Below are 25034 nucleotides of genomic sequence, written 5' to 3'. Positions count from 1 at the left end.
AGGGCTGCTTTGTTCTAGTAGTAAAGCATAAAATGGTTGCAACACAATCCAGGATCTGGGCTTTATATATATATACAATCTCCAAGAATGTGCCATTGATTACAATTTTTAAAAAATTAGAAATATTGATTATGAAAATACAGTGTAATTAATTGCATTGAGACCATGATTTTCAAGCATTGCAACTAAACCCACTAAGCAGGTGGCCTGATTTTCAAAACATGAAGCGACCACAGTTCTCATTGAAGTCCACATTGAATATTACTGCTCATTTAATGCTGCCCAGGGCTTTGGCATGTCCAGCCTACAGGTAAATACACCAATGGAATTCTATATGCAAGATGGGGGTGGGGAGTACAAAACTGGATATGAAAAATAACGTTTCCAGATGCTTGTAGTTTTTCAGTTTAAATCTTACTCTGTTGTGCTGGAAACCTAAGCCCAAACAGCACTGGAATAGTGCCTGAAAACCAAGAAATGAAGCCAACTAGTGACAGGAAGTGATAGTGACCAGTTGAGTTTTACTGCTCCAAGTGAATGAAATGGAGAAAAAGTAAACAAACAGCATTGATAGTGAAAAGAAAATAAGACTTAAAATCCTTCCAGTTGTAATAATCTATGCTACTAGTGTCAGAAGTACATAGTTTTGTTTGATTATGATTTTTATCTTGGCAGTGAACCTTTAAGCATCTCAAAGACTAATTATTATTGTAACTTCCAATTTTCTCATCTCATCAGAATTCTAATATTCTGAACTGAAATAATCCCTTAATTACCATGTTATTTTAAGGATAATTACCATGTTCTTAAATGGTCCATAATTACAATGTAATTACAGTGTTAATCAACAAAGTACTACAAATATAGATACACACACATGCATATATACATATACATAATAAGAAGTAGCAATCTCTTTTCATTTTGTAACATTTGTTTTGCTGTTTGATTCTGAAAGTGCAAATTCCCTCTGCTTTTTTGGTGTTTCCCAAGAATACAAATATCTGTATTCTGTAACACTAATATGTCACCTTCATCTTCCTTGTAGTTTTCATATGTGACAACTCCTTCTGCAACATGGACATGCAGACTTCTAAGCACCCTAATTTCACAAACCCAGAACCATGCACCTATTGTGGCAGTAGCAATGTCATGTTGCATATACTACTAAGAGACTGCACTTTGTGATCATGGGTAAAGAGGAGGCAAACAGTAGATTCCCAGTTCTGGGTGGAATGACAGGAGGAGGGTGAAAAAAAACTACTCGTTGTAAAATATGAGTAAGCCTTACTCATATTACATAATAGTATTACATAATAGTCCACAATGATTTGGTAGCAAAAGGAGGTCAGTTAGTATGGACACAATAGAACTGAGTTTTCCGGGATTTGGTGTATTCAGTGGGAAAAATAATTGGGGATATTTGCAAAACAAATATACTGTGTGCAGCAGGACTGTACAGCTACTGCAGAAATGGCAGCACTTTTTATCTTCAAAGTACTTTACAAACATTAACCCATACACCTGCATGGAAGGTATTATTCTTCCCACTTATGCTGAGTGGGAAATTGAGGCACAAATGGTAAGAGACTTGAACAAGAGCAAGAAGCTCAGGAGTTCCTGGCTTCCAGACCTGCACACAGACAATTAGACCCATCTTTATCTTGGCATTTTTTCCTCAGGGTATGTGATCTTGTGAATTAGTCCTGTGCTGTTTCCAGTGTGACAGGGATTAGAATTTACCAATAAGTCTCGAGTTATTTGGGCAAAGACTTTAACTGGGAAACATTCTCTTAATCCAATCCCTTCCCCAACAAAGCTCTAAAGACTCTTCCAGTTCACTGAACTGGGAATCCTTACTTCACTTGGGCCTCTGCTTGCATAAAGATGAATTCCCACTTCCTTGCAAAAGCCCTCTGCAGTCTTGCTAAGTTTTCCTGATAGGAGAAACAAATAAAGAGAACAATTAAATCACACTAATTATAACTGCAGTTTAAGAACTAAATTATTGCATCAGTTTTTTTAACCTGGAAAGCTCAAAACACTAAAATTAATATTGGTAAATTGTCTCTGTAGGCAAAGTATGATATGAATGTGTGGTGTGTGTCCCCCTTACAAGCCACCACATAGCAGGAACAGGACGGACCAAAGCAAGAGTTGTATCAGGGTGTGAAACAGACTGCCAGAGCTCTACTAATAAAACAGCGTTGGACTTGTTTCCACGTATTCCTCAGTGTACTTTCTACAATACAATACTGTGAAAGTTTTTGGAACCGACAACTTCCCATTCTGATAGCAGCTGCCTGCTGCCTGCACACTTTGCTTTTATGGGGTGGCTGGGTGGAGGAGGAGGGAGGGTATTTTCCGGCCTTCCTTGTTTCATAAAGGATAACCATCCCTCAGTTGTTCAATGGATTGTTAACCCTGAAAGCATTCCACAGTGCAGAGGACTGAAGTCTGGGTATTGTCAGGACAGTTCATAAAAGGAAACTAGTTATTTGTCAGGACAATGGAAATAACTAGAGATAGGCCCAAGCTGGTCACGTTTGGATCCAGATAACCTTTAGCCCATTATCACAATAGCTCCAATTCAGGAAAGCACTTAAACACATACATGTTGGTTCATAAATTCACAGACTCCAAGGCCAGAAGGGACCGTTAGATAATCTAGTCTGACTTCCTGTATAAGCCATAGAATTTTACCCATTTACCCCAGAAGTCCATACGTACATAAATCTAAATTCATACACATTCAGGAAACCATTTGAGCATGTGCTTAAGTTGCATTGAATTCTATGTGACTTAATCATATGCCTTAAATTAAGTACATGCTTAAGTGCGGTCCTGAATTGGGACGCTCTCCTGAATTATGGGTTCAGGAAATCAGCAGTAGCTGGTAGAGAGGCAAAAGAAAACTTAACTAGGCCCACTGTATATTGGTGTAAATCAGGAGTAACTCCACTGATATTAATAGAGTGACACCAGGTAAATCTGGTGTAACTCAGAGAAGAATCAGGCTTATATTTGGCCAACAAGGGGAAAAAAACATAAGGGCACCTGAACTTAATCTTCCAGGCCATACTATGGTTTACCAGTAGAAACACAGGGATCCTATGAATCTGCATGCAGAGCCCATGACCAGAAAAAAGCATCTCCTGCAGATTGAGGGGTGAGGTTGGTTTAAGGAGGATTTATATGAGGAGAGAAAATGGAAGAATCCTTCACTGAGCACACACCCTCCAAAAAAGTTTATAAAAATAGCTATGCAGAGGATTCCTCCCCAGTTCAATGAACCTGATTCTCCTCTCACTTGCACCAGTTTTACACCACTACCACTCCCTTGATTTTATTTGGTGTAATGGCGATAGGAAGAGTTGATGCCCTTATCTTCCTGTTTCTTATTAAGAGGGCAAGTTTGCAATTCAGATCTCCAATCATGTGAGAAATGAGAAAGTGACAGAAAAGCAAGAGCTAATTGTTTGCCATCGGAGCATTACTATTCTCAATAGACACTCATATGCAACAGTACTTAGTACTGTAGCTTCATGGCATGAGTGCCAGAGTGGGTGGTGCTGCTGGTGCTGAACAGCCCTTTTGTTTCTTTATGACGGATCCTTATAGAATTTAGTTAGTCAGGTGACTGCGTGATTATCATTTTTTTAAATAATGAAACTGGAGATATGCAGAAGCAGTGCATCAGCAAAAGGATATACAGTGCATGTGGATTTTAATATTCCACACCTTGTCTAATGTTCCAGGGTAGTGTTACTGGGAGTACTACATGCATTTCAAGGATGGAGTCTGTGGCTGAAATCCACAAAGGAATTTAGGCTCCTAACTGCCACTTTAGGTGCCTAAGTCCAAAATTTAGATCCTCAAAATCACTGCTCAGTTGCTGCCTACCCATGAAGGGACCTACATTCCCTAGCTGCCTATGTTTCTGCTAGTAAAGTCCCCTAGGGCCGGAGGACTAGGAAGTTAGTAGGAAGTAAGTTAGGGTGTGACTTTAACGTGCACTAGCTATTCTGCACTAACTCTCCATGGGAACACTCTTATTTCACATTACAAGTTCCTTTGTGAGGTTTAGCTTAGTAACTTAAAAATGGATAAGCTACACTGCACAAAGGCACTGTTAGTGCAAAGTAAGGGTGCCCGTATGGGGAGTTCATGCAGAATAGCTAGTGCACGTTAAAGTCACACTCTAGCTTATTACACACAACTTCCCATGTAGACAAGTCCTTTATTTCTTCTGGCGGCTATGTGCAAATCTTCCTAAGTTCTGATGCCACTGAGCTGCTCAGTGCTCAAGTGTCAGTGGGATCCTCACCACCTACCTCTCTTGGATCAGGCTCTGTATAAAACACAGGAGGAACAGGTGGTAGCTTTATATCCAAGAGCCCAATGGATAAAGCACTCATCCTTTGTACAAGAGACCTGGGTTGAAATCTCAGCTTTGTCGACTGGGAACAGGGACTTGAACTCAGGTCTTCCACCTCCTAAGAGACTGCCTTAACCATTTGGCTATAAGGTTCTCTGGGATGGGCCTTTTTCAGTCTCTCCTGTTGAATTTTTTCCGTGTTTTATAACATACATACATAGACACTGGAGCAGGGACTGGAGCCTGGGTCTCCCAGGACCTTGTATTACCTGCTAGGCTATGGAGTTATGCTGACTCTCTCTCTGGCCCAATGGGAGGTGGGAGATTTAGATTAGTGTTAGAGCAGAATTTAACTCAGTATACTGCGGCTAGACAATTCTGTCTACTGTTATTTCCTACTGTACATGGAAATGCAGTCCATAGGTGGATTCAGCAGCAGCAGTCACTGAAGGCCATATTTTGTCCTCAGTGTATTTATATACCATTCCTATTGTCATCAACAAGACTTGCGTGGAAGGATCCAATGGAGCATACATAGTCCCTTGTGTGCAAAAGCAATCAATAAAGGGTTCTTTCTTGCTTTATCTCTAGTCAGTACAGGGCACATCTGTGGCATGATGGGGACAGGCTGGTCTATGAATTAGATATATTAAACAGGTTACAGCGAGGTCACATTTGCTCCCAAATTTAGATTTTATAACAACAAGGTGAGAGGGGGAAATCAGTTTTGTTTGTTTGTTTTAAAACAAAACCTAAGACCAATACAAATGTTTTCATAAATTTAAAAAACATTTCTAACAGTTTTTCAAACAACATTCCACTGAAGTATTTGAAACTTAACCACTACTCTGTTGAGCTAGTAAAGCAGAACCTGAAAATTAGATTGACTAGAGCCTGATAATAACCAAAAATGCAGTTGGCTAGAATGCTTTCATTGCCTACATTCTGAGTAATGCAAAAAGCGAATGTCTTGTAACATAGGTTGAGGGCATTTTCATATGCTTACTTGTTAGCCTGACAAGGCCTCTTTACTAAACGTAGCTAATGCCTGTATATGGAATTTGGAAAATGTAGCTCAAATTAATCTTTTTTGTAAATCATTCCTTTGAGAGTCTACAAATATGTGATATGCCTCAGCGGCAATGTAATTGTCCAAGAATGTTAACCTTGTAATATATCTAAACATTTATCACCCCACTGGCTCCTATAAAGACAAACACTACCCAGAAAAGCAGCCCCAGTGTAAGCTTTTGTGCAACTTGCCCCAGATCTCTGAAGGAGTATGCTGTGGATACTTAAAGGTGAGACACTAAAATGTGTATCATGGACATCCTCATTTATGAGTTTGATATTCTCTCAAGGATTAACCAATAGAATCTTTTGAAAATAAATAAAAAATAAACTAAAATAATAATAAGACAATAAGATAGAGAGCTCCCTGCTAAAGAAAGATTCAGTTTTCGAAAAACGCATTGCTCCCTCCCCATGAACTGTAACATCAGTATACCTACGGCTTCATAATCCGCCAGCTCCAGCCTAGCTTTGTTCTGCATGGTCCGCTTGCAAAGATAGATGGCTAAGGGGAAAGCCATAACAAAAACAATTCAGAAAAAGGCACTTACTACAGGATGGAAAAAAAACAACCAAAAACATTGTTGTGCATGTATTGTTCATTCACATAGTTAAACCTGACCTAAGGAATGACAGCGCTAGATACCTAGCTAGCATTTCCTGTGCACAGTAGGGGTCTCAAGACTCATGGGACGATACAACCTTTAAAGATCTGGAGACATCTCAATTAATAAGCATGAAAAAAGCCATTTTATTTAGACACAGCTCTGCTTGCATCTTATGGGCTATATTATGGCTTTATCAACAAAGCTCTGGGTATGGGGTGGTGTCCAAGGGGGAGTCAAGTCTCAGAAAGGCATAATGGCTACTGGGGCTGGTGAAAGATGCTCTCATCAGTGCATTGGCCATGCTCCACAGCTGGTGTGGAAGGGGCAAGAGCCATTACCCTGTTGCCTCCTCACCCCTTTTTTGAGCATCCTTCTCCTATCTAGAGCACAGGGAGTGAGAGGACTGTGCTTGGGAGTGGCCCTGTATATCATCTGCATTTCTTTTCCCTTTTTTATTGAAAAAGTATTCAGATTATTGATATGAAAATAGCAATTTGAGCCAAATCCTGAGGGGAGCTGAGTGCCTCTTTGGATCTGATTAATTGCTTTTAAGATTCATCAGTTCCATCTGCTTATTCCCATTTAAAATCATTGTTTTGTCCAACACCACAACTAGTTACCATAGCAATTGCTGTGAGTGTATATACTGGGGGTTGATATGGGCCCAGTGTATTCTGTACCATCCTGCATTTTGAGGCAGTTAGCATCAGGACTTTGCAACTGGCCCCTCACCTCTATTATGGGCTGAAAACAGAACATAGAATCCCACCCTACACAGGAGCTGGGTCAAGTTCAGATTAAAATCCAAACTACATAACATGGGCCCACGTCTCCAATCTTTGGGGTCTTTGAAATGTGAACCTGGATCTGAATGTGGTAAAAGTCCAGATCTTACACCCTCTCCTAATCTCTTTCAGGGCTGGATACAATCTGTTCCACAGCCTATAGAAGCAGAGCTGGTCAGAAAATAGGGGTTTGTCTGAGGGAAATTACTTTTTTTAATAAAAATTTTCACTAGAAAAACATGGATTTCTGATTTTCTGACAAAATGAAAATTTTGACACAAATAGACACTTTGCACAAAAGAAAACTTCATTTGATTAAAAACCCTATTTTCTGTTAAAATTCACATAATATTTTCAAGTAGCTCTACAGAGGAGATTCAGATATTGCATTAGAGGCACTGTGACAAGACCGGATTAATTCGAGTATTGCTATTCTTGGTATTTATATATTTCACAGTTGTTTCATCTGGAAGCCATTTATAGGGTCAAAATAAATCCAGATCTAGTCATCTCAGTGTATTTCCACATTCCAGGGACTGAACTATCATCAGAAGGCCAGTTTCAGCCCCATAAATGTCTTTGAAGCATCAAAAATGTAGGTAAAAAAATGTATACACAGCTACTAAGGCTTCAGTTTTATTTGGGTTTAGCTGAAAACTGCCAGTTTGGGCTTTATTCAGGATTCTGAACAATCCACATGGACAGCCCTAACTGATAAACAAATGCTGATATTGGATATGTGAAAATGAGCCCAAAGGGGCTCAAAGCTAATGCATCTGCAGCATGTTTTCAGCCTTGGGGCAGGTCATAGAAGGCCCTTCTTTGAGGGGCACTATTACACACAATGCATTGCAGTACAATAATCTGACATCTACATCCAATTTTTTACTTAATATTACAGAAAAAAATCTTCTGTTTCCAGATTGTTACTATGATATGTACAGAAAGTATTTTCAGTGTAACCATGCACATACATTATACACAGTGGTTACCATAAAAATATTTAGCAAAGCCTTTGTAACTAATTAACATTATTGTGATTCTTACCATGGCTTTTCACAGATATTCCCTACACTTAGGCAAACATAGAAAGATGTTAATAACTATTACTGTATGTGGGGATTGCAAATGAGCCCTACACATGGTTACGGGCTTCCCGTTTACCCAACCAAATATTATTTCCAAAATCCACAATGATGAATGATTGTTGCCAGAGGGAGGGAGAACTTTTTTTTGGTTATAAATTGGCCTTAGTTACTGAGAGATCTTTTAAAGAAACAGTTCCAGAAGCCTTTGTTTTATGAGAACACAGATGTATTCACTTCCTCTGCCAATGCCACAGTGGGATGGAATAACTGATTTTATCATATAGATATGAGAACTGTATTGCTTTCTCTTGTAGAACTACAATGCACAGAGACAGCTAAAGACAACAACACTGCTGTATTTTCTTTATGCATTATTCCTATCCTCAGCCACTCAGACGTTTAATATAGTGTACTGTGGTTTATTAGCTCATAAACCAATGTTGTTATTCTTCTGTCAGCAGTTATCATCTGGTAATTTAAACATATTTCCCCTTTTCATGTTTTTAATACCATGTATCAGAAAAGCTTAATTTTTGTTTGACACCGCTAATGATATGTTATTGTTGGTTAGATAACTGTTTATTGAGCAGCCAGTTCAGTGCCCAAACAGGATTAATGCTTATTGACTAACAGTTCAAATTCAGCTACAGATCAGAGAGTATTCCACCACAGAAGCAATCTTTATGCTACTAGATCCTACTAATTTTACGAGGGAGATACTTATACCTTCACATTGACTATCATCTTACACCCCAAGTAGTCCTGTTAAAATCAATAGGACTATTTGAGAAGAAAGGTGCTACTTGATGGGTGAAATCCTGGCTCCACTGAAGTCAATGGCAAATTCCCATTGCATTCAATGGAGCTGGGATTTCACCGAATGTAAGGATGGCATGTGATACGGCCCTTATCTGGAGTTGAAGAGGAAATTCAGAGCATGAAATGTTGTAGACCACTAATAAATAATTTCTACAGGGCAATAGTGTTACTTCTGACACTTTCAACGGGAACTTCTAAAAACTAGAATATTTTATTCTCACCATAGTCTGTATTTTCTGGTTCCCAGCAGTTTGAAGGCCAAAAGTATGGGGCCTGAAAAACAGCACATCATATTTTAACAATTTAATTTAAGCAACAACAAACCTTAATGCACCTGATAATTATAAATATTCTGAAACCCCTGACAGCCAAAAGTCCAAACTACATGATAGTTACACTGCAGTTTTAATGTGAATGAAAGAGCAACTCCTCTGTAGCTACGAGAGTTACAGTGCACTATTATTATAAGTGCCAAAGGTGGGCATAGCCCTTTGCATGCATTTAAGAAGACAGATCTTTGTGCCAAGGAGCAGTGAAAGGAACTGTTCATGAGCACATGGAAGTGTCAAAAATATTTAGTCCAAATCCTACTGTGACATTATCTGATTAAAATATGACCATGCAAATCATTGTTGCTACCACTGTTATATAATTACAACGAATCTTATACGAAGTATGATGCATTGCCAGAAAAGGATAAACATCCTGCAGAATAAATGACCCAGATCCAACCTTTAGAGACATGTTAGAAAAGTATGTGAATGGTAATTAGGGCCATTCCATGGTAGAAAGGCTAGAACTTTGAAATGCAAACCTATATTGTTAGAAATTAGCGGTGATACTAATTGTAGTTGTGCACTCATATCTTGTTAGAGGTTAACAATGTAGTCAAACAGTCCCTGTCTATGCCGTATTCTGTTAATTCAGAGATCAAAAGGACATCTTAACATTTAAATGAACTGTAAACATAGCAATATCACTGTATTCATCTCTCTTTGAAATGTATAGCAAATCACCTGCGAATGGTGGAAGAACAGGCAATTGCCATACGTTAATCCATGTAGCTAATTACTGGTGATCCTTAGGAAATAGGTCTACTTCGAAGTCTCCCTGATTGCCTATTGTTTGCCTAAGGACTCTGAGCTGTCAAAAGAAGGCCTGGAATTGTATAAAAATGTATTGGGTCCTGATCCTTTTTATCTCAGATCTGCTTGATGCTTCATGCAGGGGAAGCTTAAGTCCTAAGACTGAGATCTCCACTGGACTATAACCTACGGACTAATTCTGAAAGAACTCTTTGCAATTACAAAGCTCACCATCTCTACTATGAATTTGATCTCAGAACTGTACTCATGTCTATATCTATACTGATCTTTTAACCAACATTCTGTCTCTCTTTTCTTTTTTGATAATTTTTAGTTTAGTACATAAGAATTGGCTGTAAGCATGTATTAGGGTAAGATCTGAAATATTCATTAACCTGGGAGATAATGGGTCCGATCCCTTGGGATTGGTAGAACTTTCTTATACAATGAATAAGATTTTCAGTAATCCTCATCATAGCTGACTTGGGTGGAGGCCTGACGCTGGGTTGCTTTAAGGGAACTGTGTTGTTACCTTACTGGTTACCAAGAAGCTATTATAGAAGCTGTTTTGTGCTGGCTTGGTAAATCTAAGTATTGGAATATCCACCAGCTTTGGGGATTGTCTACCCCATTCTCTGCAGTTCACCCTAATTGAGTAGCCTCAGTGTGGCTCCTCTAGCCCTCCGGTCACACCTACCCTAACACATTCCATGCGAAGACAAGAGGCTGATATATTCAGATTAGTGGAGTAGGAAGGTGATTCTAGCAGAATATTTTTGTGTAGAATGGCTGAGTCAAAATATGTGGCAGGGCACTGAGAGATGACCAATGGGTAGACAAGGTTCTAGAGCAGTGGTCTCCAAACTTTTTATGCACGAGATCACTTTTTGAATTTTAGTGCAACCCAGGATCTACCCCACCCCTTCCCTGGGGCCCCGCTTCTTCCCCAAGGCCCCACCTCACTCACTCCATCCACCCTCCCTCCGTTGCTCACTCTCCCCCACTCTCACTCACTTTCACCAGGCTGGGGCAGTGGGTTTGGGTGCGGGAACGGGTGTGGGCCCAGGGCTGGGGCCGAGGGGTTTGGAGTGTGGGAGGGGGCTCTGGGCTGAGCCTGGGGCAGCGGGTTGGGATGAAGGAGTGGGTGATGGGTGCAAACTGTGGGAGGGAGTTTGGGTGCAGCAGGGGGCTCTGGGCTGGGGCAGAGAGTGTTGGGGTGCAGGAGAGGATACGGGGTGCTGGCTCCAGGTGGGGGCTCAGGGCTCGAGGGAGCATGGGGTGCTGACTCTAGGAGGAGGCTCAGGGCTGGGGGTTGGGGTGTGGGAGAGGGTTCGGGGTGCAGGAGGGGACATGGGGTGCTGGCTCTGGGAGGGGGCTCAGGGCTGGGGGTTTGGGTTTGGGAGAGGTGCGGGCTCCTGGGTGGCACTTACCTTGGGCTGCTCCTGGTCGGCAGCGCAGGAAGGCTAAGGCAGGCTCCCTGCCTGCCCTGGCCACAAGCTGCTCCCGGAAGCGGCCAGCACGACCCTGCAGCCCCTGGGGGGTGAGCACATTGCTCCACATGCTGCCCCTCTCTGTAGGCACCGCTCCCGCAGCTCCCACTGGCCATAGTTCCCCATTCACAGCAAATGGGAGCTGTGGGGATGGTGCTTGCAGGCAGGAGCAGCACAGAGACCCCTGCACCCCCTCCAGGATCTCAGGGTCGTGCTGGCCGCTTCCAGGAGCAGCGCATGGCCAGGGCAGGCAGGGAGCCTGCCTTAGCCCTGCTGCATTGCCAGACTTTTAGTGGCTGGAGAGCGCGATCGGCAGGCAGAGGCTCCAGGACTGACCAGTTGATCGCGATCTACCGGTTGGTGACCACTGTTCTAGAGCAAAAGACACTGTATGGAAAAAGCAACATGATCTGGTGACAGGGCATATGTGGGATGAAAATGGGGAAAGGGAGTTAAACATGACACTGATGTTGGACCCTGGCTGACAGGGTGGATAGGAGTTTTTGACAGCTGGAGAGGACATCCTGTTAATGATCCTTTCTTGACAGGTCTTTTAATGAGGCCCAGTGGGAAAGTACAACTGTAGAGGTGAGTTAATGACTATTTGGTAATTAACCTACACTTCTGCTTCTTAAGTGAAAACAACACGCAGCAGTAAGGCAGCGGGAGCTAGTGGTGGCAGCAGCAGAGGCAGAGATGAAAGCCTTTTCAATAAAAGCTAAACAAAGGGCAACACAGGAGGAAGGGAGGAGTTAGATGATGGAGAAGGCAAAAGAGAGAGGACAGAAAGATAAGTGGCCTAGTGGAAAGAGCCCTGTTCCCAGCTCTGATGTGGGCCTGCGGGCTGACCTGGGGCAAGTCACTTCACCGCCCTTAGCCTCAGCTTCCCTTCTGTAAAATGGGGATAATCAAAAAATGTTTGCAAAGTGCTTTGAACTCTAAGGATGAAAAGAGCTATAGAAAAGCTAGGTTTTCAGGTATTATTAGTGTTACTATGGACCATACGAAAGGTGGAAACAAATTCAATTTGAAACGTTACACAACGAGCTCCCGTTTTGTTCTTTCCTGGTCATTTTCAATAATGGACAATCTGTTATAGAAAAGGAGCTTCTGGAGCCCAATCAGTGAATTAACAGGGAAGGCTTGGATCAGCAGATTTCAGGAAGAATGTATAAAAAAAACCTAGGTCCTGCAGTTAAACATGACACATCTAGGAACAGAGTCAACATGGGGAAACTGAGACATGGAGCATTTAAGTGATTTTTTCCCAAGGTCACAGAGACTCTGTGGCAGAGCCAGAAATGGAACCCTGATCTCCTGACTTCCAGACCTATGCTTTAATAGAAAGATGATCCAACTGACCTAATATAAAACTGAGCATGGAACTGAGACGCAAAATCTGGATGCAGACTTCTAACTCTTCAGTGTTTGCATGTGTTCAGATCTGGGGGTTGCTCCAGCCCATTACACAAAGAAAACTAGCAACCAAATTCAGGGCCAGGTTCAGATTCTGAAAATGACTTACTTCAAGGTTTGGGGTTTTGATTCAGAGGCATCAGATTTACATACTTTGGGACTGTAGAACAAACTTTCTTAAAGGGATTTCACTGATACTTCATGGCTGTGTCCAAATGACCTCAATAAGCATAGGGATCTTTGTGTTGTATGAACTTCAACAGCACTCAGTGTACAGGTAAACATTTCAGTGTGGAGGGACAGTAAATATAGAAGCAACAATGTAGGAAGCAGAGGGCTCACCTACCTGAAAACGATAGAAGGTCCCATCATCTTTCAGGGTAAGAACATGGTCTGAGATTGGAAAGATATAGCCCTGTGCTGCTATAAGACTTCCCATATGTATTGCTTCTACTGTGAGAGGGAAAGAAAGAAAAAGTAGAAATCTGTCAGACAGATGTACACTAGGGCAGCGTTTCTCAAAATGGGATCTGCAAGGGTACTCCAGGGGGTCCATGGGCCCTGCTGATCAACTCCTCCCCGCACCCCCAGTGCCTCTTCCATACAGCTGTTCCCCCAGCGTGCAGGAGGCACTGGGAGGGAGGGACAGGAGCGGAGATGGGGGCAGGAGAGGGAGGGGACAGAAAGAGGCAGGGAAGAGGAGGGGCAGGGGTGGAGCAGGGGTAGGAAAAGGTAGGGGGGTGGGGCCTGGGGCTGAGAAGGGGTCTTGGGGGTCCGCAGCAAAATTTTAAATCAAAATGGGGGTCCTCAGGTTACTAACTTTTCAGAACTGCTGCACTGGAGAATCCATTGCTCTCAGCAGATCTGATGGTGGCTCACAGTCAGATTTGGTGTACCCCTCAGTTCCCCAATAAAATTATACAGAAGTGAAAACCAACCTTACAGTATTGGTACAACTCTACTGAAAATGTTAACCTGATGACTTTAATGTCCCCATTACAGGGTGTCACACTTCTCTACATTGTGAAATTCAATTCAAAGCCCATTGTACATTGCCATTAACGAGAAACCCATTCCAACAGTGAATCCCATCATTTCTCTATATTATACAAACAGATGCTATACTGCTAACAGCATCTTTATTAATATGGCAACAAATTATAGAAAGGGAGCAAAGGGCTTTACTTGGAGGGAAGTGCACTGAGGCAGAGGGATGCTGTTTTGCAACTTTTGGCAGCACATGTGGCAACTTCAGTTCCCTCTCATGGAGGCTGCACATGGGGGATAGCTCCCCAGCGGATGTAAACTGTCAACATTTCATTGACTTCAGAGTTACGCAAGTTTACACATGTTGAGGATCTGCCCTTAGGTGTACCGTCAGGGCAGTCTTAGAACAAAACAGGCCTTCTCACCTAGGTAAATGGCTAACAAATGGCTTGAAAGCATTGTACAGGATTCTAGAGTTAGCCAGACAAGGTTCTACAATTCATTGATCTGCTGAGGGACCGTAAATATGATTCATATCCCTTTCCTTCCCACTTCTCTCCTGATGAATACAACCTCATTGCTTTATCAGCACAAGACTCAGTGGCAGACAGGTAACTAGTATCTAATGCTACACACACACACACACTACTGGTAGGTTGTTCAGTTTCAACAGTCATATTACCTGGGTCCTCAATGCTGAGGTTCTTCATGAGCCACTGCACAATGTCAGTACCTGCAAAGACAGAAATGCACTACACATGTAAGACCGCAAATGTTTGTGAAGACACACCATGTTTAAACAAGAAGAAAAGATACAGAAATTCAGGTCAATGGCATTTCCTTTCCTATTCCCACTGCAGGCTTGAAGAATCTCTTTACCTGTGTGACACTATTACACATTTCTTTATTTAGAGTTATAAACCTGCACAGGTGTCTCATATGATGGACATCTTGATTTAGTTTAAATTACACAGCATGTGAATGCCACAGAATCTACTCTCCGCACAAGGAGTTAGGCTTGTGAAAGCCGCTATTATATCTCAAAGAAAGAAAAGACCTCATTGCTCATTGCTAACACTTTCACCCATAACTGTCAGAGGTGATTCCTAGGCTAGAGCAGTAGAACAGAGCAGCTAGTCAAAGACCAGGGGGTGGGGAAATGACATGTGACTGATGTGAACTAAGCTCATGTCTTGGGGAAAGAAGTGAGACAATGTGTGCCGGGAGGGGCGGGGTGGGGGGAGTTCTCTTTGAATGTGTTGTTTGCTAGTGATATCACTGGAGGTTTGTGGAGACTAGGGAGGAGAGACTGGGTCTGGGCTTTTCAGCTCTAGTCAGGTACAACAAATGCAGTTCTCTTGTAAGAGGTGTAAGACCTTTAGAATTGATTCCCTACATGCACATGGCCACTCTGCTGTCTGCATGAAACACATGGGAGCAGAAAATGGGTCACTGTTCACAGGCAGATCCTATTACTGATCAGTAAAATGTTACATGATGGGATACAAAATGTTGCCACCTTCTTTAAACCATGTACTGAGCTGCTAACCATGATGTAGGCCATGTCTCGAGTAGGCATCCAAATCCCCTCGCCAGCTTTGTAAAACACAACCAGTGTGAGTTGTCCAAAGTCACACAGCAAGTCAGTGGCAATTTAGCAAGTCCATACTGGAGCCAAACTTGGGAAATCCCCCCTTCCAATACAATGCACTGATTCCACATCATTCTGGATATTGACACAACGGCAAGACTTCTTCAACGCACATTCAGTTTAATTAGAAAGGTTTACACCCATGTGCAGGTTTTCAGTGCTCGCAATAATACCGTGGCATTATACCATGCTCTATGCGCTCAGAGTGCTATACCCACAACAACTAATTACCGTAGGGTTCACTCTGCCTCAACCCAGCCAGAGGAATTATCCCTTGCATGGAGCACATCTTGTGAGGTCAGATTAAGGATCACAGAAATGATTCACAACATTCTAATATGCCAGAGGAATGAAAGATAAGGACAGGGAGATTAGTCAGTACTTTGGAGATTGAAGGGCAAACTCAGGGTTGATGTATGAAAGTGCCAGTCTGACTTGGATGACACTGCACCCACTTAAACCAGACTTAGCCAAAACAAGTGTGAAAAGACAAAGAGAGCTGGAATATGTGAGAAAAGGTTTAAAAACAGAATTGTGTTGATGAACTGATCTAAACTAGGTTGGAGATTTCTGTACAGAAGTTGAGATTTTAAATAGAGATTAGTATGAGCGATAAAGTTTGGCTCTGCTTTTAAACTTCCCCAAAGTTCAGAGGTGTTTAGAAATAAGGTTCGGTTCAGGCCCATCTCTAATTTAAAATTCTAGATGGAGAGGAAATAATAATTGGTTCCTGCTATATATTACTCCACAGTCCATTCACTCAGTTCCTATATCAGCAGCCAATATGGGGGTATTGGCTACAGGACTCATTTTCCCTCTGACTCCATTTTTGCCCTGATTAGACATGTTACATTGCTACTGCTAAAGACAGTATGTTCGGCTTAATGCATTTTTTAATTATGGAGAAAGTTAAAAATCATGACACAAATGAACCCCCCCCAATACATAATCAATATTGTATTGATCAGCTCATAAGGAGCAGCATGTGGAAGCAAGCACAGATCCCAGAGTTTGTTTTGTCTGCAAAAAGGTATGACAATCCCATGAAAAACTTCCAAAAAGGGATCATTTTGAAACTCTTATTCTTTTTTCTCAACCCCATTTTCATTGATCCACCCTGAAAAATTATAATAGTGTGGAAAGTTTACTTGTGCTGTTTAATTTTTTTGCCATTTTATTGTGATTCTTATAAATTACTGGTTTACAGCTTCTGTTAATCCGAAAACTTCTATTTCAACTTTACTGACGGAATGGTGAGCAGCCACGCAAGAATATATTGTTATTTTGTCAGCCCTCTGATACCACACAGTATATGAAGGATCTGAAAGCATAGCCCAAAAATAAATCCAAAACCATCACTTGAAATCATGGATCTTAATCTGGGTTGGTTTAAAAAAAAAAAAGAGTGTAATTTCTGACTGTTGCCAAGAGATTGGAGGGTTTTATGGCCATTCTCCAGCTTTCCTGAGGCAGGCAGATTATCTTTCTGCTGAGTTTGCTGAACCATTATTTATCTGCCAAGACCAATTATTCAACCTCAGGACAACAACAAGCCTTTCTTTCCCCTGTTAATTACTGTCACTTTAATATCCATGTCACTAATTATTATTCAATCACAATGAAAACACTTCATCCCCAAAGCCACTTTCAACTTATAGGCTTACCTTGGCTTCAGATCTACCTCTGCCATAGGCTGTACCACTACAGCCCAATCTCAGCCATCTACAAAATACTAGTTAATCCATCTCTCAAATTATCAAGTTTGCATTTATCTATAAAAGTCAGAGTAGGGGGAACAAGTTCTATTTAACAAATCCCCTCTTCTTCATGTCCATGATACAAATTCTTTTAAAGCCATTCATCCATAATTAAATTCCTCTCAGAATCTCATGGTCTCCTAGGGACCATGCTAAAAGTTCTCAAACAATTCACTTTACCAAAGAAGGTCTCTTCTAGCTGTTTTCTATGGTCCATATTCTCCTTTTCTTCCCTGCTTTCCTAATAGCTCACCTTACCTGATCAGTCTTGTTACAGTGTGTATGGTAACACCCATGGTTTCATGTTCTCTGTGTATATAAAATCTCCCCATTGTATTTTCCACTGCATGCATCCGATGAAGTGAGCTGTAGCTTACGAAAGCTTATGCTCAAATAAATATGTTAGTCTCTAAGGTGCCAAAAGTACTCCTTTTCTTTTTGCAGATACAGACTAACTAACTACTCTGAAACCTGCAATTTAATAGAATACTTTGGCTGGGCTACTTGATCCTGCCGAGTTTCGAGTTCCTACTACAAACTGCGGAGGTATTAAAGATATTTTTAAAAATAATTGGAAATGTTTTTATAATGGAAAGTGTCGGTGACTCAAAATGAAGGAGTTTCTACCATTCCCCCCACTATAATCTATACACATACATTCCTCTGTGACAATATACCCACTTCAAGGATAGTTAACAGTCTGGGGACATCTATTTCCCCCTTATATAGAAGGACACTATTGCTTTAGGCTGTTATTTGAAGCAACTGTAGGTGAAGTTACATAACAACACTAAGACTGAATCTATCTGAACATAAAGTATAACTATATCCATTCATCTACAAATCTGGTTTAGAGACAGAATAATAACTTTATATTTCCTGCCATTTCCTCCTTTACTTTTGGCCTTAGCGGTCTCATAAAAGGTACCTAGTGTTTCCAGAAGGCCAGTGCCTGTCAGCATGACAAATAGCAAGCCAGCCATGAAAAGATAAAATACAAAGGAATGTTTAAGTGGCATGGCCCCAGCTGGGATGCATTTAAGGAACTGAATCACCACAGCTATACTTAGCACCTTTTCTACCCTACCTAGCCCGATCCTCCTCTTGTAGAAGAGTCAGTCCTATTTTGGGAGTGCCATTTGGAGGGAGCTAAATGAAGCCATGATGGGATTCACCTATCTCCCTCTCCCTGCACTGGAATGGAAAAAGGAACAAGCAAAAATAAGTAACCGCCCCTAGCAGTACCTAAAAACCCCAATGACTCGCTGCATATAGCAGGTTTCAGAGTAACAGCCGTGTTAGTCTGTATTCGCAAAAAGAAAAGGAGTACTTGTGGCACCTTAGAGACTAACCAATTTATTTGAGCATAAGCTTTCGTGAGCTACAGCTCACTTCATCGGATGCATACCGTGGAAACTGCAGCAGACTTTATATATACACAGAGAATATGAAACAATACCTGCATATAGCAGAAAACTTGAGGGGTTTGTTTACTAATCAGTGGACTGGGTGTATTCCTAACCTGTCAGAGTACATTTTCAAAATCCCACCACACCTGTATATGCCACTGCATATATTTCTAGGCCTGGGTCCCTAGGGAGAGGAAAACTACTTTATTTGTAGGAAATACAAATACAATTGGAGAGAATAGAAAATTAATTCTCTGAAGAACAAAGAACCCAGAGGCTCAAATTAGTTCTGAAGCTTTAAAGGAAATGCAGAAATGGAGACAGAGCAGGAGACAGGCTATTAAAAGGTTCAGTTTTTCTTTTTCTGAGTTACTCAAAAACCTGAATAATGGTCTGGGGCAAGCCACTAAGCATCGGTGATGGGTTTCAGAGTAGCAGCCGTGTACGGTGGCTCAATGCCCAGCCTCTGCAGTGATTGGAAGTATGAGACCTCAAACTACCCAGCTGCAGCATTAAGAATGGAGGACTGAAATTTGCCACTTCAGGAGTGAATGAGACAGTGGTGCAATGTACCCCTACTTCCTTCATTACATACCATACAACAACAATTCCAGATCAGTTTGCCATACAGTTCTGCCTCATTCTTTGTCCAACATATGCACTGAATGAGACAGGTTCTTGAAGAAAAATTCTATATGATCAGGTAATAAAAGACTAGATTATAATGCATTGAGGGCACAAGTAACGTTCCACGGCCACTCTTAACTTTATTCTTTCCTCCTTGATGAGTGCTTAACTTTAAAACCTTAGCATATTTCAAGTGTGTTTTAATGGAATTTTCAAAAATGTGGGGTTTTTTCAAATGAAAAATGAAGAAACTAAATAAATTAGCATAAAATAAATTCCTACCTGTTCATCTGGAGGAACATTCATGTTTGCTAGACTGCAGTGGAATGCTCTGGACAGGCACTAAATAAGCAAGCAATGAACCAGAAGCCTTTGCCTCTTTCCACACACAACTTTCTATACCATACAGAAGATGACAGAAATCCTTTGGAGTCCCACAATCTTCTATATGCCCCATGACCCACAGTACTTATTCACTAATTGTAGAGAAAGATGCAGCACTGCCTACAAATTTTCCTAAGTTATGCATACGAGCAGAACCTATTGACCATTGGCAACCACTGAGAGACAAAATTCATTACAAAATTCAGTGTGCACAGGCTAAATACATGTTCAAACGCTCATAACTTTGACCAGTCACAACTGTCTTCAGAGCACCACAAGGCAGATCTGTGACGATCTCCCCACCAATTTCCATTTCTCCCATCTATCACAGATGTACTAAAGCTGTTTACAAAAGTCAGTTCTGTCTCTCTTTTTTTCCCTTTCTCCAACAACAGCAAAAGTGTAGTTTTCCCTCTCTCATTTCATTCTTGAGAACCACTGAGCCGTTTTGGCACACATTTTTCAAAACATTTCTCCCCAACTAACACTAAACCTATCAAATTTATTTCACAGCAGAAAGACTGAAAAAGTCATAAATATCCAAAATGACCTTTTACAATATAAACACTTTTGCACACTTAACTATGCAGATTATTCCATACTCTGCTAATAATGACATCAATAAATGATAAATGGAATTGCACCAATGTGTATCTGAGGGGAGCATTTGCCTCCATGGTGCATCTGGGAATGATGGGGTTAATTTTCATGCCTTCACTTCAAGATGTACAGCTGTCAACTTTGGTTGGACAAATTCCTGGCGATTTCATCATATGACTGAATCTTTAATTCCTGGAGACTCCAGGACAATCCTGGAGGGCTGGCAACCCTAACCAGGTCATGTTAGAAAACAAACAAATAAAACCACCCTTGCTGAAGGACAAAACTGTTTACTATGGAATCTCCCAGCATGGTTTATTTCCTCAGAGCTCAGTCCTAGAGCTTTTCTTTGGCAACCCCCTCAGTGGAAGTTTTGCCTGGGTAGGGAGTTCAGAATCTTGGGCGTAGTACATATTTTCTGTAGTGCTCCAACTTTTGTGATGGAAAAGTGATATCTCTTTGACTCTTCTTCACACTGTGTCACAATATAGGGAAACAGTTTATAGCATTTGCCTGCAAAAAATCATGTAAATACTTACTAGAGTAAGCTTGAAAAGCCCCAGCACTTCTGTCTGAAAGTGTGATAATTAACGCTCCTCATTAGCACTGATAATTGCACTACTCAGTGTCAGCATGGAGCCTCATCACAGCAATAGCAGCATGGAATTTTTAGCAATTAGGATTTTCTTTACATTATGTGCCCTTTAAGTCTTGCCTGTGCATTATTTAGTATTATGGCAGCACCTAGAGGTCCTATTGTGCTAGTACTGTATACATACAGAATGAAAGGACAGTCCCTGCTCCGAAGAGCTTACAGTCTATGTAACAGTTTACAATTTAAGCCCCCAAGTCTACAATTCATAGCATGATGGCAGACTGCTGTGCCTGCTCAGATCCCCCCCCCCCTCACCTCCATGGGGATCCACACAGATATAGAAGTTTGCCTATCTGCAATAAATTGCAGGATCAGGGGTTAAGCAGTGATCATAGTACTATGAAAAATAACAAAGGATTATACCTAGTGAATAGGCCGTCCCTGTCCCCAAAGAGCTTACAGTGTAGATAGCATTGTATTACAAAAGTACTACAAAAATAATAAAACAGCTGGATAGCTAGATTACCAAAGTACTATATCAACACTGGGGGAATCTAATGTCATTGCTCTCATGGCTTATTTTATAAAACCTTCTCGATAGATTCATATAATCATAAATCATCAGTTGATATCCTGCTCATTCACAACCTGACAGGCAATCCTCAGCAGCCAAGTATATGATCTGCAAAAGGATGGTGAGCACAAGAACTAGACAGGAGGAGACTTTGGAAAAAAAAACAAACCAAAAAAGCCCCCAATGTTGATAGGCCAAATTAAAGCTGGAGAATGCAAAGTATACAGCTTAACTGTCAGCTTATTAAAGTCAAAGAAGAAATACTGTTCTATGAACTAAACTTACAAAATTGAAACAGTACTGATAATGTGTTTCTGTAAAATGAAACACTCTGCCATCAACTTTTATTACTCTTACACTTTGCTAAAAGCGGTGCAAGAAATTTTGAAAAATCAAAACCTAATCAAAGTCTGTAAAAAAAGAAGCTGTGTTCAATCAAGATTAATCTGAGGGGACTATGAATGTTTTACTGGTTCTTATGAGTTCAGAAACACTGGGGCTGGAAAAAACCCAGCTGCTTTAAAGATAAAAAAATTATCATGGCTTATAACCTCCCATATTTCCTGGCAACGCTCCTGTCCTCAGCAATGTGATTTGGGAAATGCAAGTTATAATCCCCTTCTGCTTGAATTGATTTGTAGGTGAAAAGCTCTGAGAGGCAAAGGGTAGGGAAATTCTTATTATGCAAATTTTGTCGTTTTCAAGTACAATAAATGTATCTGAAACTTCCCATAAAGAGCTTGTTATGAAAGTGATCAAAAGAATTTATATAATGCTCTTCATCTTGAAAACCTTCAACATGTATTAACTAATTCTTGCACATCCACTGTGAGGTAGAAAAGAATTATTTAGTCCTTTTTACAGAAAGGGAAATTGATGGACAGAGAGATTAAGAACAACATTTGCAAATGAGGGTATCTAATGTTAGGTACTTAAATCCATATTTACTGTAGGCATCTAAATAATTGGCCCGATTTTCAGAAATGCAGATTATTCACAACTTTTATTAACTCTGAAAATGTGTCGTACTGAAAAAAGATTCAAAGTAATCATTTAGCTTCTCTGCAATGACCTTATCCTCTTTAATTTCTTCCTTAACTCCCTAGTAGGACAGCATCCTTCCTGCTTCTGAATTAATTTCTTGTTACTTACTTTTCAGTGTGTTGGCCGATAGAAGTGATGTTATCATTGATTACAGTTCATTTATTTTCTACATTTTGCTCCATCCCATTAGTAGTTTCCTGAATGTTGATTGCATAGAGAGACCCATGGAACAAAGCATTGCTATAGGCATCCACACAGACAGTTTATCACTTTGAATTAACAAGAACTGAGATGGCAGGGAAATATCACAGACAACACTGTTCCTGGACTTTTTCTGTAGCCCTCCTTCTCTTCCTCTTCCCTGCAAAAGCCACTCTGAGAATGTTGGATATGGAGGAAGGCAGGAAAGGATTGCTCTATTATAGGTGAAGCTGGTTAGTTAAGGTTGTCTAACTTTATTATAAGGCCCTGTTTTCAGCTGTGCATAACTTTGCCAAACTAACTGTTTGGGTCAAAATTTTCCATGTCAGGTGTCTGCTTCAGGCTTAATATTTTTGTAGTTTGAGCTAAAATGGTTCAACTGTTTCAAAGAATGAGGTAAAAGAAAAATACATTGTTTTGTCCATGTTAAAAAAATCTTATAGCCATTTAGCTAAGAAGCTCTAGTATCCCCTCGCTCTGGAGAAAGAATTTTGAAATTTAGCAGGGGGCTGCCCAGGTATCAGGGAGGGCCTTTTTCCATCCCAGTGAAAATTTGCCCATGTTATAAGCCTGCAAAAAATCTCAGTTCACACATGCTTTGGATTGGACTGCTGGAAGAGAAGTAATGGTGTCACGGTTAAAGCAATTGATTGCTGTCCTGGAGAACTGGATTCTATCCCTGCCTCTACCACAGAGTTCTTATGTGACACTGAGCAAAACACTTGAGGCAAAATTTTCACAGTTGTGTGTTCTTCCTTTTCTGGGTGCCCAAGGTGAGACATTTGGGGCTAAACTTGCGGAAGTGCCAAAGGCTCACAACTGCAGCAGACTTGGAGCTGGGCTTTGAACATATGAAGTGCTATAAAAAAAGTCAAAGCACTCTTAAAAATTAATCAGGCCTTAAGTACACAAAATTAGTGGATACTTTTGACAATTTTAGGTGGGGTGAGATGCATTCTGAGAGGCAAAGCTTGCACCATTACACAAAGTGCAACATTTCCATGTGTCTTGTCTCCTCTGACACAAAACTTGGGCAGCATAGCACCCCTCTGCTGCGTCAGAGAACATGCCAGCAAAAGTAAATGGATACGCTAATCAGATTATAGAGGGTTAACCTCGTCATTTATTGAAAGCCCATTAAAGTGAATGACGAGGATGTTTGCCTTTCTCCTTGGTTTGTTCTTGTCATTGAAGCAAGATGGGCAGCACTTCTGCAAGAGTGGAAAAATTCTCTCACAAAGAGGGGAAATGTCCCAGACCCAACTTGTACTGTAGGGTGTTGGAGCACATTCCTGCTGCAAAGTAGGTTAGAGGATATAGCTTTGGAAGGGGAACACACTGTAGTCATGGGGACGGAAGGGGAAAATAACATGAACAGCAGAGATATCAGAGAATGAGACCCATGAAAGACACAGAACTGACACTGTTGTAACTATGATCCAGGCAGAGATTTCAAAGCTTCTTCAGTTTTGATATAGTTTAAATTAGTTCATAATGTAAAGGCTGCAATTTTAAATCTCTCAACGTTCCAGTCAGTCACTTTGGTCTTTCCTTCCAGTATGTTTATTTCATACAGACAGGCACACGCAGAATTTGGCTTTATACATCTTAAAAACAGACAGAGATTAACATTACAGGATGCCTCGATCCAAAAAGTCCCTCTGCCATGCCTCCTCCCAAATGGGCTCCTTGAACTTCCCCTCCCTGATCCCCTGGACAGACTTTTGGGGTATGTCAACACTGCAATTAAAAAAAACCCACAGCTGGCCTGTGCCAACTGACTCCGACTTGCGGGGCTCAGGCTAAGGGGCTGTTGAATTGTGGTGTAGACATTTGGGCTCAGGTTGGAGCCTAGACTCTAGGAACCAGCCAGGTAGGAGGGTCCCAGAGTTCAGGCCAGAACCTGAACATCTACATCGCAATTAAACAGCCCTTTGGCCTGAGCCCCATGAGCCTGGATCAGCTGGCATGGGCCAGCAGCAGGTGTCTAATGGCAGTGTAGACATACCCTTGGTTTCTCACTGTTGAGTCAGGCTGCTCAGATCACTAATATAGAATTTTCAGGGTCCATGCTCAGTCTCCTGCTAATCCATAGGCTGACACAGCATTCTCACACCCAAAGGAAATAAAGCAAAGCATCCCTGAAGACCAACCAATGAGTGCTGAGGAATCCAACTGGCTGAAAGTGAGCTAAGGAGTTACAATATCAGTTATCCTGTACTTAGGACAAACCAATACAGGCCCTGGACTGGTTGAACATTCTGATATCTGCTTTCAGTGAGGTGCCAGGCCACATTCTGATATCACTCACAGTAGTGTATATCAGGAGTAATTAAACTGATTTCAGTAGTTAGACTATGACTGATTTACATTGGTGTAACTGAGATCAGAATCAGGTTTGCTGTCTGCAGAGACGGGCCTGACCAAAACCCTAAATCTAAAATCTACAAACTTTGGAGGGGTTC

The 25034-nt window shown here is 41.2% G+C and overlaps 1 protein-coding gene across 2 annotated transcripts in view; it reads right to left on the bottom strand.

The window, feature by feature from the left end:
- RGS6 (regulator of G protein signaling 6) overlaps positions 1–25034 on the bottom strand; it is a 505053-nt gene that overhangs the window by 99195 nt on the left and 380824 nt on the right. For both annotated transcript variants that reach the window (XM_084632586.1, XM_084632587.1), the window contains exons 4-8: positions 14410–14460; positions 13087–13193; positions 8971–9022; positions 5890–5954; positions 1861–1937 (exon numbers count right to left, since the gene is read on the bottom strand). In XM_084632586.1, the coding sequence (XP_084488712.1) occupies positions 1861–1937; positions 5890–5954; positions 8971–9022; positions 13087–13193; positions 14410–14460 (352 nt within the window). The remainder of the gene's footprint in view (positions 1–1860; positions 1938–5889; positions 5955–8970; positions 9023–13086; positions 13194–14409; positions 14461–25034) is intronic.

This window comes from Lepidochelys olivacea (assembly GCF_965140295.1).
Source record: "Lepidochelys olivacea isolate rLepOli2 genome assembly, chromosome: 6".
Lineage (NCBI taxonomy): Eukaryota > Metazoa > Chordata > Testudines > Cheloniidae > Lepidochelys > Lepidochelys olivacea.
Note: the sequence above shows the minus strand (reverse complement) of the source record. Positions and strands in the feature narration are given on the sequence as shown.